The sequence below is a fragment of the Ursus maritimus genome, unplaced genomic scaffold, assembly GCF_017311325.1.
Source record: "Ursus maritimus isolate PB19 unplaced genomic scaffold, ASM1731132v1 scaffold_1, whole genome shotgun sequence".
Taxonomy (NCBI): Eukaryota; Metazoa; Chordata; class Mammalia; order Carnivora; family Ursidae; genus Ursus; species Ursus maritimus.
Window position 1 is genome coordinate 69,067,139 of NW_024423343.1, and position 18,885 is coordinate 69,086,023.

The 18,885-nt window shown below is 35.6% G+C and overlaps 1 protein-coding gene across 2 annotated transcripts in view; it reads left to right on the plus strand.

The window, feature by feature from the left end:
* PLA2R1 (phospholipase A2 receptor 1) overlaps positions 1 to 18,885 on the plus strand; it is a 112,088-nt gene that overhangs the window by 41,877 nt on the left and 51,326 nt on the right. For both annotated transcript variants that reach the window (XM_040644600.1, XM_040644602.1), the window contains exons 9-11: positions 2,256 to 2,354; positions 6,887 to 6,999; positions 15,451 to 15,623. In XM_040644600.1, coding sequence (XP_040500534.1) covers positions 2,256 to 2,354; positions 6,887 to 6,999; positions 15,451 to 15,623 — 385 coding nt within the window. The remainder of the gene's footprint in view (positions 1 to 2,255; positions 2,355 to 6,886; positions 7,000 to 15,450; positions 15,624 to 18,885) is intronic.

The window sequence follows — 18,885 nt, forward strand, 5'->3', positions numbered from 1 at the left end:
AGGTCTGAGGTGTCAGGAAATTACTCTAGAGACTGATGGCTTTTAAGCTCCATTACCCTACTAACACTAAAGGATTTCTACAGTGTGTGTAACCCCATTGGAAACTGTGACTCAATGGAAAATCTTGTTCTTTTCCTCATGTCTATGTAATGGTCCCAGTGGTCTTAACATCACATTTATCTCTATGCTCTAGTCTTTCATTTACCTAAAGCCTCTGATTAGATTATACAAAATTTAATCCCAGGCCATTTGAAGCATTTATTATATGTTTAGAGTAGACTTAATCTGTTTGATCAGATAGCTACTAAATTCACTGGTTGAGTTTTAGGTCATTAGGATTTGGTAGGCATTCTCACTCTTCCTTACCACCAGGATACCATATCAAGTGCAGCTTATTAAATGTTACTCAAGTAGCTTGACAAAGTAACTGTGCCAACCAAACTTAGAAAATTGCTAAGCACTTACTTGTATGGCACATTTCATTGTATTATCTTTAAGGCTGTCACAGGTATGCTCAGTTACAATTTATATGTTAAGGTAGTTCTCAAGTCGCATTTGAAGAGGGACAAACAATGACCTCTCTAAATGTTTGTCTTGGGTCGAACTACTGAAACCATCACTGTTTATTCTATAATATTTGATGCTCTAATGGCTCATTGGTTTTGAGTTAATTAAGATGACCTTCATTTCCTACAATACTCTCCTTTTTCATTTGACAGACATCAGTATTTCACTTAGCATGTTCACAGCCAACATTTGGACAGAAAAATTATATTTAAGAGAGTAAGGACAGGTATTAATATTACAGGATGTGTCAGAACAATGCTGCTATAAGTGTGATTTTTGTGTCCCCCTCTCTGGAAGTTCTGGTAGCTCCTTAAATAGTAGATGCATAAAAGCAACATTTATTTCCACGAAGTAGAGCTCAATATGAATATAATTATTATAATTAACAAGTTACCTAAGCATGGTTGATGCCTAATTGATGCCTAATTTGAATGTGAGAGCCTAGGAAACTGTTTATTCATTCCTCCATCCATCCAATTGTTATTAACCACCAAAGTATGCCTGACACTATCCTTTAACTGGGTGGTTTGCTGGAAGACTCCATGGGGGAAGGCTCCAGAGCTGCTCTTACGGAGCCTCCTATACAGTATTCATATTCCCCTAAAACCCTGCTTGCCTGAGATACCACTTAAAATTTGAATTTTGTGCTTTTAGCTTAAAGGTCTGATTTGTGTTAAAATAACAAATTCTTTGGGAGGATAAAATTTTAATCTGTTAGCAGTTATTGTATTTCATTATTAAAGTAAGATGTTAGAGCAGCCATCTGCAAAACTAGAAGACATGAAAGTATCTGCCTGTCATATAAAGAAGAAATGGAGTGGGGCTTTGGAAAATTAGTAAGGGCATTGTGGCTTGAACACAAAGTTCAGCTATTATAATGTTATGTAGGGTGATTCATGGTCGTTTCCAGGCACTTCCCCAGCATCAGGTTTATACATGTTAGTAGCAAAGCATTTGGTTTTACACGTAGACGTGATCAGAGAGAGGAAGCAGCATTCTGACTTGGTCACAGGGATCGTTTCATCCAAGTGACTCTCAGAGTGTGGCCCCCAGACCAGCAGCATCAACATCAATTGAAACCTTGTAAGAAATGCAAATTCTCAGGTCCTGCCTGACCTATTAAGTGAGACACACTGATCATGAGGCCCAGTCATCTGTGCTTTAGTAACCCTTCCAGATAATTTTGGTGTACAGTAAAGATTGAGAATCACTGCTCTAACCCACCCTTTTAAAAGAAAAATTGAGAGCAGCTTAATGTAAATCCAGGCTGAGCCTGGTATTAAATCCTAGTTCCAAATTTTATTGGCTGTAAGATCTTGTGCAAATATTAAACCTAACCTTTAAAATGGGAATAATAATGACTATCTCGCGGCAACGTTGAGATTATATATGACAATCACCCAACATTAAGCGTACCACCCTATCAAGAAACATTAGTGGCCCCTCCTCTCCTGCCCACCAATCCAGGATTGTGTTTCTCAGAATTGTTCATTGTCTGGAGAGAGCAGGGCCTCCCACTCCCATGTAGAGAGAGTATCAACCCTTCTAAGGACAACACAAAGTCCTGACTCATTACCCCATCCTGAAACACTTATTATTAATCATATTTTTATTCAAAATAACTGTTGTTACCTATCAGCATCAATAATGAAGTGTATTCATTCATCTTGTAACATTTTTCCACTTAGGAGGGACACTGGAAAGTTAAAAATTGTGAAGAAACACTTTTTTACATTTGTAAGAAAGCAGGCCATGTCCTTTCTGACACCGAATCAGGCTGTCGAGAGGTAAGTGTTGTTAACATTGTGTTTAGTGTATTGACTTCATAACTAGAATAATTTATGCAACAGCAATTTAAAGTGAATCTCTCTCCCTCTCTCACCTGCCTTTGTTCCCTCCTCCCTCTCTTTCCCCTCCCTCCCTATCTCCCTTCTTTCTTTCCTTCCCTCCCTTTTTTTCTGACCTTGGGCTACTTTTAGCAAACCAAGCAATTATCGGCTATGGGCATATGAAGGATTTACAGTCCGCGAAGGATTATTGCTTCTTCAACCTAAACTACTTTTCTTTTGAAATTAAAAACATAAATGATCCTGTTATTACCATCTGTACAAAAAATGACTGTCATGTGATGTCCCGTCTCGCAGGTGGTTTTCGTACTCTTCCAGTGAAAACCATCAGAGTGAAAAGAAACACATTCCTTTGACGGAGAGTGAACTTTTGCACCCAGAGTCTTGGGTCGCAAGAAGTACAATATATTTATTATTTGGGGAAAGAGATAATAAAAATACTTTCATAGTTTTAAGTAATAAATGATTTTTGGTACTTAACATATTTTCAGTACTTAAAGTAATAAAAAATACATAATACTTTAGGTTTAAAATTAAAAGGTAGACTTATGTTTTAAATTTCTTAAAATACATTCAATATCCTGCATGAAGTTCTCAACACAAGCATTCTCTCTCTCTCTCTTTCTCACACACACACACACACACACAGACACACGCACACGCACTAAAGAATTTGGGTTTAAATATTGGAAATTTGTATGCATCTCAAAAATTTCCCAAACCTGGCTTTTTATGCAATTCTTTAATTATTTTCTCTTCTAATCCAGTTATTTACATTTCAATGAAGTGATGACCCATCTCTCTAAGAAACTGCATTTTATTCATTACTCAGTGTGTAAACATGAATTAGTCTTCATCCTCTAGGTCAATAATACCTGTGCCATAGCTGACATGCTACCAAACATTATATCTAATGATTACAATTCCTGAATTACTTAGAGCTGATTGCTGATCTAATTCCTCTCTGATCAGAAATACCGAAAAAATACATTTCTTACTATGGTTTTCAAGGCAAATCATCATGTTGTATTTGTGTTGAAAAGGAAACTAACTCCTTACACAGCAGAAACAGAACTGATATTCTAACTTTTGTACACTGCTTCCCTTTTCTGGCTAGCATTACCAGTATTTAAAGTTCAGAGTAAATTTGGAGTTCAGAGCCAGTTCTCTAACTTTATGATGAAAATCCCATTAATTTCTTTATGCATCAATCCATGAATATGGTTTCAAAAGTTTCCTTTCCCTTAGCCCTGTTACAGCGCACTTCTCTAAACAGTCTGTACATGCAAAATCATCTTATAAAATATTTCTTACAGTGGCACCTGAGTGGCTCAGTAAGTTGAAGGTCTACCTTCGGCTCAGGTTACCTGGCATCGAGCCCCAAGTTGGGATTTCTCCTCAGCGAGGAGCCTGCTTCTCCCTCTCCTTTTGCCTGCCACTCCCCCTGTTTGTGCTGTCTCTCTCTGTCAAATAAATGAATAAAATATCCAAAAAAATAAAATAAAATATTTCTCACACCGCACACAAAAATAAACTCAAAATGTATTAAAGACCTAAATGTGAGACCCAAAACCATAAAAATCCTAGAAGAGAACAAAGGCAGTAATTTCTCTCACATTGGCAGTAGAAACATTTTTCTAGATATGTCTCCTAAGGCAAGGGAAACAAAGTTAGAAATAAATTATTAGGACTACATCAAAACAAAAATCTTTTGCACAGTGAAAGAAACCATCAATAAAACAAAAAGGCAACCTACTGAGTGGAAGAAGATATTTGCAAATGGTATATCCAATAAGAAGTTAATATGCAAGATATATAAAGAACTTCTACAAGTCAACACCTAAAAAATCTGCAAATAATCAAATTAAATATGGGCAGAGGACCTCAATAGACATTTTTCCAAAGAGGACACACATAAAAACATGAAACACATGAAAAGATCCTCAACATCATTCATCATCAGGGAAATGCAAATCAAAACCACAATGAGATATCACCTTATACCTGTCAGAATCTCTAAAACTGACAACACAGAAATAACAAGTGTTGGTGAAGATGTGGAGAAAGGAACCCTCATGCGCCCATGCACTGTTGGTGGGAATGTAAACTGGTACAGCCACTGTGGAAGGCAGTATGGAGGTCCCTCAAAAATTAAAAATAGAAACACCATATGATCCAGTAATTCCACTGCTGGATTTTTACCCAAAGAAAGCAAAAATACGAACTTGAAAGGATATATGCACCTCTATGTTTATTGCAACATTATTTAAAATAGTCAAGATATGGAAGCAACCTAAGTGTCTATCAATAGACAAATGTATAAGGAGGATGTGGTGTATGCACACACACCCCCAACACATACACAGAGGAATATTACACAACCATAAAAGAGGATGCAGCTGTGCCATTTGCACTAACATGAATGGACGTACAGAGTATAATGCTAAGTGAAATAAGTCTGAAAAAGACAAATTCCATTTGATTTCACTTATATGTGGAATCTAAAAAAACAAATGAATAAACAAAAAGCAGAATCATGAATATATAGAATTTATGAATATATAGAGCAAACTGGATGCTTGCCTGCAGAAGCGGGGGGTGTTGGGCAAAATGAGTGAAGGTTAGTGGGAAATACAGCCTTCCAGTTATGGAATGCATAAGTCACAGGAATGGAAGGCACTACATAAGGGGGGGGGAAGTTTTTGATAATTTCAAAGCAAAAAAAAAAAGACATCTTTCCCTCTGAGTTAGTTTTTTGGGATTGTATAATATGAGCAATTGTTTCAGTACTGTCATCATCATCATTTAAAATGAAATGGCGCCTCATGTACAAAAGATATTCACAGATACAATCAATTATTCTTCCCACTTTCATTGTGTGGACAAAGGCTTGTAGTAAAGAGCCTTTGTTTTTCTGGTTATTACTATGCCATATCCCTCCCCCCGCCACTCTTCTTGAGCCTGTTCAGTTCTCGGATTTTTTATTTTACTAAGCAGCCTGTGACCTGAAAACTACTAATGAAGAAGGAATACTTTGTTAGAAAGGTCAAATTGTCAGCCTTCCTCCGCCTGTCCTTCCAAATACAAAAGCAGTCTAACCTCCCACCCCATCTGGAGTGATCCAGGGGGTTCTGGCTGGAGCTGTCAATTACTCACACGAATAAGATTATGGGGAGAGGTTAAGGGACTGAGTTCAGAGCACATCCTGGCTGGCTGGATGTGGAACTGCTGTGATCCACACCTCATTTAATAATATGTTTTGAACTAAAATAGCTGAGCTCTAAAATAAGGTTTTCTTTAATTTACTGCAAGACTGAGACCTTTTATAAGAAATATAGCAGAAATCATTTTATATCTGATCAAAATCTGGCAAGTATTGGCATGACACAGAGTAAAGTGTATTTTAAAACTCGTGAATACAAAAAAAACCTGGTGAATACATAAAAATAGATAGATGTAAGTGATGTGATTTTATAATATTGTAAGAAAAAGGACTAAAATAACTCAGTTAAAGTAGAATAATGAATGCATGTCTCCTGTAGTATATGATTTTAAAGAACAGAGCCACCCTTCATTGCTCTCAGGGTGGAGCCATGGAGCTACACATTTATCATTTTTGTTTAAGTGCCAAATCTTGCTTTCTTTCTCTCAAAGGATAGCTAGTTGATTTAGGAATAATATATATATATATATATTATTTATTTTATTTTTTTTTTTTAGCCAGTTTCTATTTGGAAATATTATGATCCAGCTAAGACCATTCTGGATTACACCAGAATTGGGTTCCAGGCCAGCTTGTCCACTAGCTTGTGACTTTATCCAGGTCTCTAACCTCAGTGAATTTTAGTGGGGTAACATGAAATAAGTAATATGAAAGAAAGTTGAAAAAAATGTACACTATTATCTAGATACATATGTCCTCTTTGTTCGTTTGATTTCCTGGCTCTATTTAAGGTCTCTACCTGCACTGTCTCCCTTTGATTCTCAGAACAACTCCATGGATACTATGATTATCTTCATTTTACAGAGGAGAAAATTAAGACATTTAGAGACTAAATAAAGTTGCACAGTAGTAGAGCCAGTATTCAAACCCATGCATTCTGCCTTCAAAGCCAATGCTCTTAATTTCTACCTGTAGGAGCACTTTGTATGAAATTCTGTAAGTCTGAACAGAGAGAGAGAATGAGAGGGAACTTGAGTGAGTGCCTCTTAATTTTCATCTGTTTTAGGTTTTAAGATTTCAGGTTAATCAAAAATTTTAGGTTTTAATAATTAAATAAATATAGAAGTGGCTGTAGCTAATGGTATTACCATGTAGAATACATACAAAGATTTCAAGACAAAAATTCAAGTTTTGACTTTTGAGTGGGTCAGAGAAGAAAGTTATGTAAGTAGTCAATGAGAATACAGAAAAACAATATTTTGCTGTTTAAATCAGATTATGTCCTTAATTTCCTATTTCCTTTTTTAAGGGATGGGAGAGACATGGTGGATTCTGTTACAAAATTGACACTGTCCTTCGAAGTTTTGACCATGCTTCCAGTGGTTATTACTGTCCTCCTGCACTTGTAACCATTACAAACAGGTAAGATAGAAATTTTCTATCAGAAACATGACTGTACTTTTTTGACAGGAGGGCTCTTGGGATGATAAAATCTAGCCATAATCAGTAACTTGTCAAAATCTAAAGTGTACTGTACATTAGAGTATTATTTAATTATTTAAATTATTGATTGAGATGAATTTAAATCATACGACATTATTCCTAAATCAACTTTTGAGTAACAAAGAGAAAATTTAAGATGACTTTTACTTTCCATAAAGATTTATTAATTATTTAGCTTTGCTGATACATTCAGTTGTATTTAGATTTTATCTAAAGGCTTGTAATGGAAACGAAGTATGTTATTTAAAAATTAAGTATGTTTTTAATGTAATGTGTATGAGTTATGTGGGGTTTTTTTTAAACAAAAGTATAGCTAAACTGTGGAGGATTTTCAAATGTTTCCCCATTGCTTCTTAGCTCTGTATTTGCTTAGATGTAGACTTCTCTGTGCACAGGTGTCTTCTCCATACTAACAGAGAAACTGTGTCCTTTTGACACTCCACAGAATTTGCAACATGCTATAGATTTGTAATAGGGAATAAAAGTACCAACAGCGGAAGTGACCTCAGTGTCACTATCAATGCCAGGAGAACAATGAGGGCTGGGAAACCGACACCTCCAAGCTGAAGACAGAAACAAGGTAGAACCCTTCAGTGGTTGCATGGGAACCTATACCTGAAAAGCTAGTCACTTGCTTTTTTACTGAGGCCATTGCCTTTAAAAATATCCACTGAAGACCAGGAAACAAGACAACTGACACTATGGTTTTATCCAGAGACTCTTCACACATAGGTCTAACTTGTAGGAGAAATTATGTGCTTTCTCTGCTCTCCCCACAGAGGAAGTCAACATTCAAAGCCACCAGTATTTATTTCCTTCCTCCTCTTACCTCTCGACTTCTTTCCCAATCTTTCCTTCAAACCCATGCACAGAATGCGCACACACACATGCATGTACACACGCACACTCACATACACACACATGATTGAATTGACAGCATTTGGTAAAAGAAATTGCCTAGTGAGACATTTTGTGCTCAGGAGACCCATCCTTCAGGAATAGCACCACACTTGATGCATCTCACTATTGGTTTTGGTTCTACCTTCCTTCTTCCCAACTGCCAGGCAGAAGGAAGCCTTTATCTTCAACTTGATCACCCACCCATAAGGTTTCAAGAACACCTTGGGTTAGAAGTCCTCCAGTAAGTGAGCCAACATTGGGCTTTATTCAGGAGTCTGATCAGTAAAGCTGTGCTTTTTTGTTAATTATAACTTAATTATGTTTTTCACTGAAGAAAATAAGTCTAATTTTTTCACCTATTTCTTATGTCTTATTCTTTCTTTTCTTCTTTTGTGTAATATTCATTGAATACCTACCATATACCTGGCACTGTATTAATTACTTTTCATATGCTATCTGACACCACAAAAAACCAATAGTCAAGTTTTATTAGAAAATTATTTATTAAATATCTATATTGTGAGAGCCACTGGCATGCTGTACAAAAGAAATAAAAAGCATGGTGTAATTGTCCAGGTGCCACTTGCAGGCCAGTAGCTAAAGAGATAGAACACAGAAATAGGAAACAAGAAAGCGAAAGAACACAATAAATGGATAAATTCAAAGTGACATTGCAGGGATGCCTGGGTGGCTCAGTTGGTTAAGCGTCTGCCCTCAGCTCAGGTCATGATCCCAGGGTTCTGGGATTGAGTCTGCATCGGGCTCTTTGCTCAGCAGGGTGCCTGCTTCTCCTTCTGCCTGCCATTCCCCCTGCTTGTGAACTCTCTCTATCTTTCTAACAAACAAATAAAACCTTAAAAAAAAACAACAAAGTGACATTACAGATAACCTATAATGCCACAGTGATCCAAGTAGTGCAGAAATCTATCGGCGTTCAGAGGCTTCATTTTCTAAGAATGGAGGCCTCCTGCAAATAACAGAAAGTGTCTGGAAAAAAAATCTACTTGGTTTCATATCCTCCAAAACTGGGTACAAGAGTAAGTTATAAACAATTTGTTGCTTTGATAAGCTGTATTCAGTAGCCAATACTAATGTATGGTCTAACTCGAAAGCAGAACTATAGCATAGATAAGTTTGTTTTCATTCCATCCACAACCTCGTAGGTCCACCCAGGTGATCTTGTGCTCATATGCTACTCAATGAAGTCAAACTCCTGCAGTGCTCTCCACTAGTCCCAGTAAGCCACTCTCCAAGACAGTTACCACACATGTACATAGCCCTGCACACACGTCTACATCCAAATCAGTGACTCCAACATAGGACATGCAAGTTGAGGAAAGGAAGGGCCATGTGCTCTTAATTTTTTTCATTCAGACTCCACCATGTAAGAAATAAAAACCCATACTACACCCCACTCTTTGAGTGACAATGCAGTACACATTTTTTCAACAGCATCTTTTGTCTGAGAAGGTTGGGCAGTAGATGGAAAGTCTCCTCAGATCCAGGAGTGTCCACTAGCAGCCTTGGTAATCATTTTCTTCCATTACTGATTTCCTGTTTGAGTTAAGACACTCCTGTCACTCACCAGTGCTCAAGCTTGTAGTTGCTAATTGATTTTCCACTCTTCTGCACAATCGAGGACAGATTTGATGGGCACAATTAGAACCACCTGCTACAAATAACTTATTTCTTTTGTTATCAGTCAACTGCTCCTGGTCTAGGACATTTAACACTTTGTGGAATAGTGAGGGGAAGAAAACCAGATCCTTATTGTGGACTAACAATGTTATTTTCTTGCTAACTCTCACAAAATTTTTTCAGGCCTGGACACTTTACTTCCAGATACAGCATGACTGCAAAACTTGAGTTCCAGAGTTACTATGGATAAATTGCATAAATGCATATATATCTAAATCTTGAATCAATCAGCCATGGAATATTTGGTATAAAATAACCCAAAGGACATTTAATTTTTTGCATTTTGCCAAAAGTAAGAAATCCTGCAATATTTCATTTTGTCCTAGGTTTAAATATGCATTATTTCCAAGCATTTTTTTAGCTCTGCTATTTTCCTGCAACCACCATACCCCCTAAACACTTTTGCAGTTAATTTGTTATTGTGATAAAATAGGTGGAACATAAAATTTATCATTATAACCATTTTAAGTGTACAGTTCAATGGCATTAAGTACAGTCACATTATTACACAATCATCACCACTATCCATTTCTGTAACTTTTTCATCTTCCCAAACTAAAATTCTGTACCCATTACATAATAACTCCCCATTTCCCCCTGCCCCCAGCTTTGGGCAACCATCATTCTACTTTCTGCCTCTATGCGGTTGACTGCTCTAAGTTAACACATCAGTGGAATCATGCAGTAGTTGTCCTATTGTATCTATTGTATTCATTTAGTCTAATGTCCTCCAGGTTAATATATGTTGTAACGTGTGTCAGAATTTCCTTCCTTTTTAAGGCTGAATAATATCCCATAATATGTATATACCACATTTTTTTATCCTTTTATACAATAGACATGAGATGCTTCCACCTTTTGGCTATTGTGAAAAATGCTGCTATGAACATGAATGTAAAAGTATCTTTTGAGTCCTTCGTTTCAATTCTTTTGAATAAAACACCCAGAAGTGGAATTTCTGGACGATATGATAATTCTATCTTTAATTTTTTGAGGAACAGCCATAATGTTTTCCATATCAGCAGCACCATTTTACATTCCCACCAGCAGTGCTCAGCAGTTCCAGTTCCTCCATATCCTAGCCAACGCTTGTTATATTGTTTTTATATAAGAGCTATCCTAATGGGTATGAAATGGTATCTTATTGTGGTGTTAATTTGCACTTCCCTAATGGTGAGTGACATTGAGTGTCTTTTCATGTGCTTACTGGCATCTGTATATCTTCTTTGGAGAAATGGTCTATTCAAGTCCTTTACCTATTTTTTTAATTGGAGTGTTTATTCTTTGTTGTTGAGTTGTAGTAGTTCTTTATATAGTCTGGATATTAATCCTTATCAGATACATAATTTGCAAATATGAATGTATTTCTTATTTGCAAATACGAATGTATCTCCTGTTCTGTGGGTTGCTTTTTCACTCTGTTGATGTCCTTCGATACACAATGTTTTAAATTTTGGTTAAGTCCACTTTATCCATTCTTATTTTGTTGCCTGTGTTTTGATGACATATCCAAGAAATCACTGCCACATTCAATGTTATGAAAAAATTTCCCCATGTTTTTTTTTCTAAGAGTTTTATAATTTTAGCTCTTGTGTTTAGGTCTTTCATCCACTTTCAGTGAATTTTTGTAAGTGGTATGAAGTAAGAAGAATTCAAATGATTCTTCTGCAGGTGGATATCCAATTTTCCCAACATCATTGTTGAAAAGACCGTCCTTTTCCCATTGAATGGTCTTGGCACCCTTGTGGAAAATCATTTGACCATACGTGCAAGTGTTTATTTCTTGGTTCTCTATTCTATTCTATTAATCTATGTCTGTCTTTATGCTGGTACCACACATTTTTTGATTATTGTACGTTCAGTAAGTTTTGAAATCAAAAAGTCTGAGACCAACTTTTTTCTTTTTCATGTTTGTTTTTGCTATTCAGGATCCCTTGAAATTCCATATGAATTTTAAGATGGATTTTTCTATTTCTGCAAAAGACATCATTGGGATTTTGACACAGACTGCATTCAATCTGTAGATCACTTTGGGTAGTATGGACATTTAAACAATTGGTTTTTCTATCTATGAACATGGGATGTCTTTTCATTTATTTGGGTCTTCTTTAATCCTTTCAGCAGTGTGTTGCAGTTTTCAGTGTATAAGTCTCTTGCCTCCTTGGTTAGATTTATTCTCAAGTATTTTTTTATTTTTGATGCTATTATATATTGAACTGTTTTTGCAGTTTCCTTTTCAGATTCTTCATTGTTAGTATATAGAAATGCAACTGATTTTTTTGTGTTGACTTTGCATCCTGAACTTTGCTGAATTTATTAGTTCTAACACTTTTTAAAATAGAATGCAGTTAACTTTTTTCTTTTTATTTATTTTATATATTTTTTAAAGATTTATTTATTTATTGGAGAGAGACAGAGAACATGCACAAGTGGGGGGAGGGGCAACGGGAAAGTGTCTTCAACCATACTCGCCTCCGCTGAGTGCAGAGCATGACAACCTGAGGCTCAATCCCACAACCCATGAGATCATGACCTGAGTTGAAACCAAGAGTTGGACACTCAACCAACTGAGCCACCCCTAACTTTCTTTTAAAAACATATTTTAATTATCCTCTTTAAAATTATGCAATAAAAACATTCTTCTTGGTATAAATTCAAGCAAGCCAAAAGAATATAAACTAAAAAGTGTAAGTGCCTTCTCATCTCCATTCCTCCTCCTTTCCAACCAATCCCACTTCTCTCCCATTCACAGTTAACAAAGGTAACTGCCATTAACAGTTTGGAATTTGTTCTTCCAGGTTTATTTCTTGTGTGTATGTTAAGTATCTTTTCTAAATTTATATTTCTATTCTAGTCTTTTGCAATAAACAATAACCAAAACTTAATATTTCTAGTTCTTGAGGAATGCCACTGAAAACTCCGTATAGTAATAATCATGATACATGTCTCCCATTTTAAAACTACTGATATTCTATTTCTATTCTTTATTTAAAAGAAAGAGAAAGAAATGTATCATTTTTGCATTCACTCAGCAATAAAATCAGTTATTTGAATATGGTATTAAAAATGTTAATAATTTTGTTATTAAAAGAAACCTCATTGCAATTATTCAGCTCAAAGTTGAATACCTCCTAACTGGATCACTATATGTAAAACTACCACAATTTTTTTTTAACTGAAATAAGCTTTCTAGTGACACTACATCCAGTTCATTACTTCTTTTCAATCTCTAGTTTTAGTTAATACAAACATAATCATTAAGTACTGCTGTCTGCTGAGTGTCGTGTTACTCACAGACAAGAAACAGCTTTTTTTTTTCAGCTACATTTGTCACTGGCTAAACAGATGAACAAATATGTTCTGTTAGAGACTCAAATATACATATCTCCTTTTGAAGTGTGCATTTTTGGAAATGCAAAATTTATTTTGAAATGAAAAAATTTGTCAGTGTACCCCAAACATTTGTATTACTGCCTTCAAACTGCACTTTTAAAATGAAAATGTAATGTTTAGCACCATGAGTAACAATTTCTCATCAAACTGATGGAAATTCAAGATATATTTTTCTTATTTACATTGAAAATGCACATTTGATTCCTTAACTTTTTTAAGGAGTTGATTGGAATTTTTTTTTCTGATTTTAAGAATTATTTCCCTAAAAATTTGATTTTATAAGTAGTTACATGGGGTATTATTGTAAGCCAGAGTTTTCACAACCCTTTTAAGTGTTTGGAACCAAATAGTAAGTGGTAATGAGTATAAAACATCCTTTTGTTTCTTTATCTGTTGGAAAGAGACATTCAAGGCTGCATGCTGTGATCTAGAGTTAAGCTCTTAGAATATATGATTTAAAAGAAAGACATATTTGCTGAATTTCTTTATTAACAATGATATCTTCTAAACCGTACCAAGAAAACTAAAGTCCTGATTTGAAGGTTTTAGGATCTAAGTATTATTATTATAATAAGCAACTACTTAAAAGATACTCACCAATTTGAGAAGCACAAGGTTTCTATTGTTTTAAGCAATCATTAATAGTGATAAAATAGCAAATTAGAGTGGAATAAATAAATCTAAAACTAACAGGGAACAAAAGCAAAATGTTGTCACGAATAATGATATCAGTAGCCAAGTTCACAGACAACGTTTCCTCTCCATTGTCCAGTAAATGCTATAGTACAAGGTAATGGAAGAACCAGCATTGTCCCCTGGGTTTAGAACCAGCACAGTGATGGTGGTTTGGCCATAGCCTCCATGATGTAGTGCCTTGCTGGCCTCCTAAGACAGCAGTTAAAGGCACTGGCTGGGCATGATAACAATGCTACTTTGTCTCAGAGGGGAGAAGGAAAAGCAGATCCTAAATTGTGAGAGCGTGAACCACTGGAAGCATAAGGAAAATTACAATAGCACCTAGACGATGTTTAGTTTTATGTACTTTCCTTTGAAGCACATTTTTGCATATTGTACTTTCCTTTGAAGCACATTTACATAAAATTCTACCACTGCAATCTGGTTAAAAAAGAACTTTTCTAATTTTAAATGCATGATATTTAGATTATTAACAGAGTACAGAAAATATTTACTAAAGCATAATAAAAATCCATATGCTTTGCAAAGATGAGTATCATGGATGCCTAAGATCACTAAATGTTGGTAGTGATATTCATAAGGCAGTTATAAATTTTACTTTTCTGTGTTCTTTTCTCCCCTCCCCCCCCCATTTCCTTTGAGTCTTCTCTATTCTTGAATGACCCCATTGCTTTTCTTCCCCTTAGCAACTTAAGGATGCATGGTAATGAAACAATTCCAGAATTGGATGAAAAAGTCTAATTCGCTTTCCTAGGTTTCCTGGGTAATTTGATCAGGCCTACCCTTTCTCATTGACTCAGCAGTTCTGGCCAAAAGTCACCACTGTTTGAAATGGGATTTCTCAAAACTTCAGATGCATTGAAAATAAATTTTTCAAGATAGTTTACAACTTAGCTTAAAATTTCAATGCTAGTTAAATTTTAATACTAAGAATTTTCTATTAGATATTCATGTGGAAGCATATATACAAATTTTCCAGATTCCACTTTTGATGCATTCATGTTGGGAAAGGAGCACTGCCACCAATCAATGAACACTAATTCATTCAGCTGTGTGGGGAAAATATTAGTGGGTGTACATCCTTGGATTACTTCCTAGGGTTTAAATTTATCTTCAGTGAATGTGCACATCTGAACGCATTTGAATAAGCCAAGGACTCCATGTGCTTGTGAACAAACTTATTTGGGAGACATAAAATTGCTACTCCAATCTCTGTTCCGTTCTCACCAGGCAAGTGTGGTGAGTGAGTGCATGTGAACTCCATGTTGGCAATGTTCATTCCTCCTCCCCACTGCCAGTTCCCCCACTGCACACACGTTATGGCAAGGTATGTGCTATGTGGCCTAATTACAAAATAGGGCACATGTCGTGCCAAGAAATATTATTGCTAGCTTGATGGGCTTTACCACCTAGACTCTGAAAGTGGAGCTGGACTTTATTCCTTGAAAGAATTAAACCTTGTCTTTGAGACTCAAATTCTCCTCACTTATCTATTTCTGGGAATTGCACAGACGTTTGGCATGTATTAATAATGTTAGGGGTCTTTGAGTGTTTTTCTGCTCCATGTTCTGAAGAATTCATCAGAAAGGTCTAGTGCCATTCTGTGCACCTCATTATGCTTTAATGACATTTTTTTTATTGCCCCGAAACTTACTATAACCATTTCCTTTTTTCGTTTTTAAGGTTTGAACAGGCTTTTATTACCAGTTTGATCAGTAGTGTGGTAAAAACGAAGGACAGTTATTTTTGGATAGCTCTTCAAGATCAAAATGATACAGGAGAATACACTTGGAAGACAGCAGGGGGGCAGAAGTCTGAGCCGGTGCAGTACACATACTGGAATGCACATCAGCCTCGTGAGTAGAGGGGACTGTAATACCACACCTCCCTCCTGTTTTCTTTGACCAAAATTCCTTCCACCCCATGGTCCACCTCCTTCTGTGCTTCCTTGATGTTTTCTTAATGCCTAAAGCAACTAAAACAATTACCACACGTTCTCAGGGGGTGACATATGGCTGGCCATTTTTGAAAGTATAATGCATGTGGCATTTGACAGGTTCAAGGTATAAATTCATTGCTCAAGACCATATATGCCTTTATTAGCAGGAAGTCCAGTTTCTTCCTCCTAAAATCTCCCCTCCCCCATTGTCCAAGAATCTCAGGGGCTTATTACTCAGTCCAGAATAGTCTATTATACTTCAAAGCACAGTGAATGGGCACATATGGGTTCATCTATCAGTTCACAGTCACTGCTGCTTTGCTGTAGAATGCTGACCCATTATTTAGGTAACACTCTTATTAAACCATCCCCTCCATGGACTTCTGGGCTAACTTAGCCAGGATTTCAGAGTTACAGATCTATTAGTTCCCTCTCATAAGCTCAGATCTGGATCCCCAAACATGAAACTGTGCCAGGTTAGTCAGTTCCAGAGAAATGAATGGCTTCAGCCACAAGCTGCACTAGAACAAGTCCCTATGGAACAATCTTTAGGTCTTTAGGTCACCAACCTAGACTCAATACCCCTTTACCTCAGCATGAGTTCCTATTTGGATACCTTGCTCCTTTTTTTACTTGTGGGTCTCGGTGAGGACTACCCCAAGAAATGATAGGCAATAGGTTACCTCTAAATTTGTTTCTGGAGGAAATGGGTTAAGGGGCCTCAGGCTCTTCCCTGAGGAAAGCTAGATATTATTATAATATATCAAAATAATTTTCATATATCAAATATGTAATAATAATTAGTCAAAGGACTAAATATACCAATTAAAAGACAGAGATTGTCAGAGCGGATCAAAACACAAGACCTAACTGTATGTTGACTACAAGAAACCTACTTTAAATACAAAGAGACATGTAGATTAAAAGTAAAAGGATAGAGAAAGATATACTACACAAATGCTAATCAAAAGAAAGCAGGAGCAGCTATATTAATTTCACAGAGCAGACTTCAGAATAAGGAAAGTTTTCAGGTATTAAAAAGGGGGATAGAACATAATGGTAAAGGAGTCAGGCACTCTAAGAAGACATAACAGTCCTTAATGTGTATGTGCTTAACAGCAGAGTGTCAAAATATATGAGAAAAACTGATAGAACTGCAAGAAGAAATAGATGAAGCAACTATTACAGTTGGAGACTTTAACACCCCTCTATCAGATATCTATAGACTACCTACTCCGTCAACAGAAAATGACACATTCTTCTCAAGCTCACATGATATGTTCACTAAGATAGGCAACATTCTGGCCATAAAACACACCTTAGCAAATTTAAAAGAACAGAAATCATACAATGTCTTCTCTCGGGCCACAGTGAAATTAAACTAGAAACCAATAACAGAAAGATAGGTGGAAAATTCCAAAATACTTAGACATTAAACAATACATTTCTAAATAAAACATGGGTCAAAGAAGAAATCTCAAGAGGAATTTTAAAACATTTTAAACTAAATGAAAATACAACTTACCAAAATTTGTGAGATGCAGCAAAAGCAATGTTTTAGAGGAAATTTAAAACACTGAATGCATATATTAGAAAAAAGAAATATCTAAAATCAGTAATCTAGGCTTCTACCTAAGGAAACTAGAAAAAGAAGAGAAAATTAAATCCAAAGTAAGTCAAAGAAAATAAATAATAAGAATTAGAGCAGAAATCAATAAAACTGAAGACAGGAACTCAGTAAAGAAAATCAACAAAAACGAAAGTTGGTTCTTTGAAAAGATCAATGAAATTGATGACCCTGTAGCCAGACTCACTATGAAAAGAGAGAAGACACAAATTACTGATATCACAAATAAAAGAGGGAGGATCACTACAGATCCCAGAGACATTAAAAGGATAATAAAGGAATATTATGAAAACTCTGTATCTACAATTTGATAGCCTAGATGAAAATGACCAATTTCTTCAAAGATAAAATCAGCCAAAATTCACACAACAAGAAATCAACTATTGGAGTAGGCCTATAGCTATTAAAGAAATTGAAACAAAATTTCATAACCTTTCAAAACAGAAAGCACCAGGTCCACATGGGTTCACTGGCGAATTCTACTAAATATTTAAGGAAGAAATTACGCCAGTTCTCTACAATCTTTTCCAGAAGACAGAAGCAGAGGGAATACTTACTGTCTCATTCTGAGGCCAGCATTACCCTAATACCAAAATCAGACAAAGACATTGCAAGAAAAGAAAATTACAGACCAAAGTCTCTCATGAACAGAGTAGAAAAAAATCTTCAATGAAATATTAATAAATTAAATCCAACAATGTAGAAAAGATTTTATACCACAACCAAATGGGATTTATCCCCATTACACAAGGATGATTCAACATCCGAAAATCAATTAACGTAATGCATCACATCAACAGGCTATTTTAAAAAGTCACATGATCATATCAATAGATGCAGAAAAACATGACAAAAATCCAATACCTATTTGTTTTAATAACTGTTAGCAAACTAGAAATAAAGGGAAACTTCCTCAATTTTATAAAGAACATCTACCAAGCCCACAAATATCATACTTAATGGTGAAAAATAAAGGCTTTCCTACTCACATCAAGAACAAGGCAAGGATGTTCCTTATCAACAGTTCTTTTAAACACTGTACTAGAAGTCCTAGCTAATGCAATGGGGGGGGGGGAAGCAAATACAAGGTATACAGATTGGAAAGAAAGAAATAAAACTTTGTTCACAGATGATAAGATCATCTACATAAAAAATCAGAAAGAATCCATAAAAGAGCCCTTGAACAAATACGTGATTACAGCAAGATTGCAATATAAAAGATTAATGAACAAAAGTCAATTGCTTTCTTATATAAAAGCAATGAACAAGTGGAGTTTAAAATTAAAAACATATTATCATTTAAATTAGCAACCCCCAAATTGAAATTCTTACATATAAATCTAACAGATTATGTACAAAATCTGTATGAGGAAAACTATAAACCTTAATGAAATAAGTCAGAGAAGAACTAAATAAAAGGAGAGATATTCTATGTTCATGGATAGGAAAACTCAATAATGTCAAGATGTCAGTTTTTCACAAACTGACCTATACATTCAATGCTATCCCATTCAAAATCCCAGCAAGTTATTTTGTGGATATCAGCAAACTG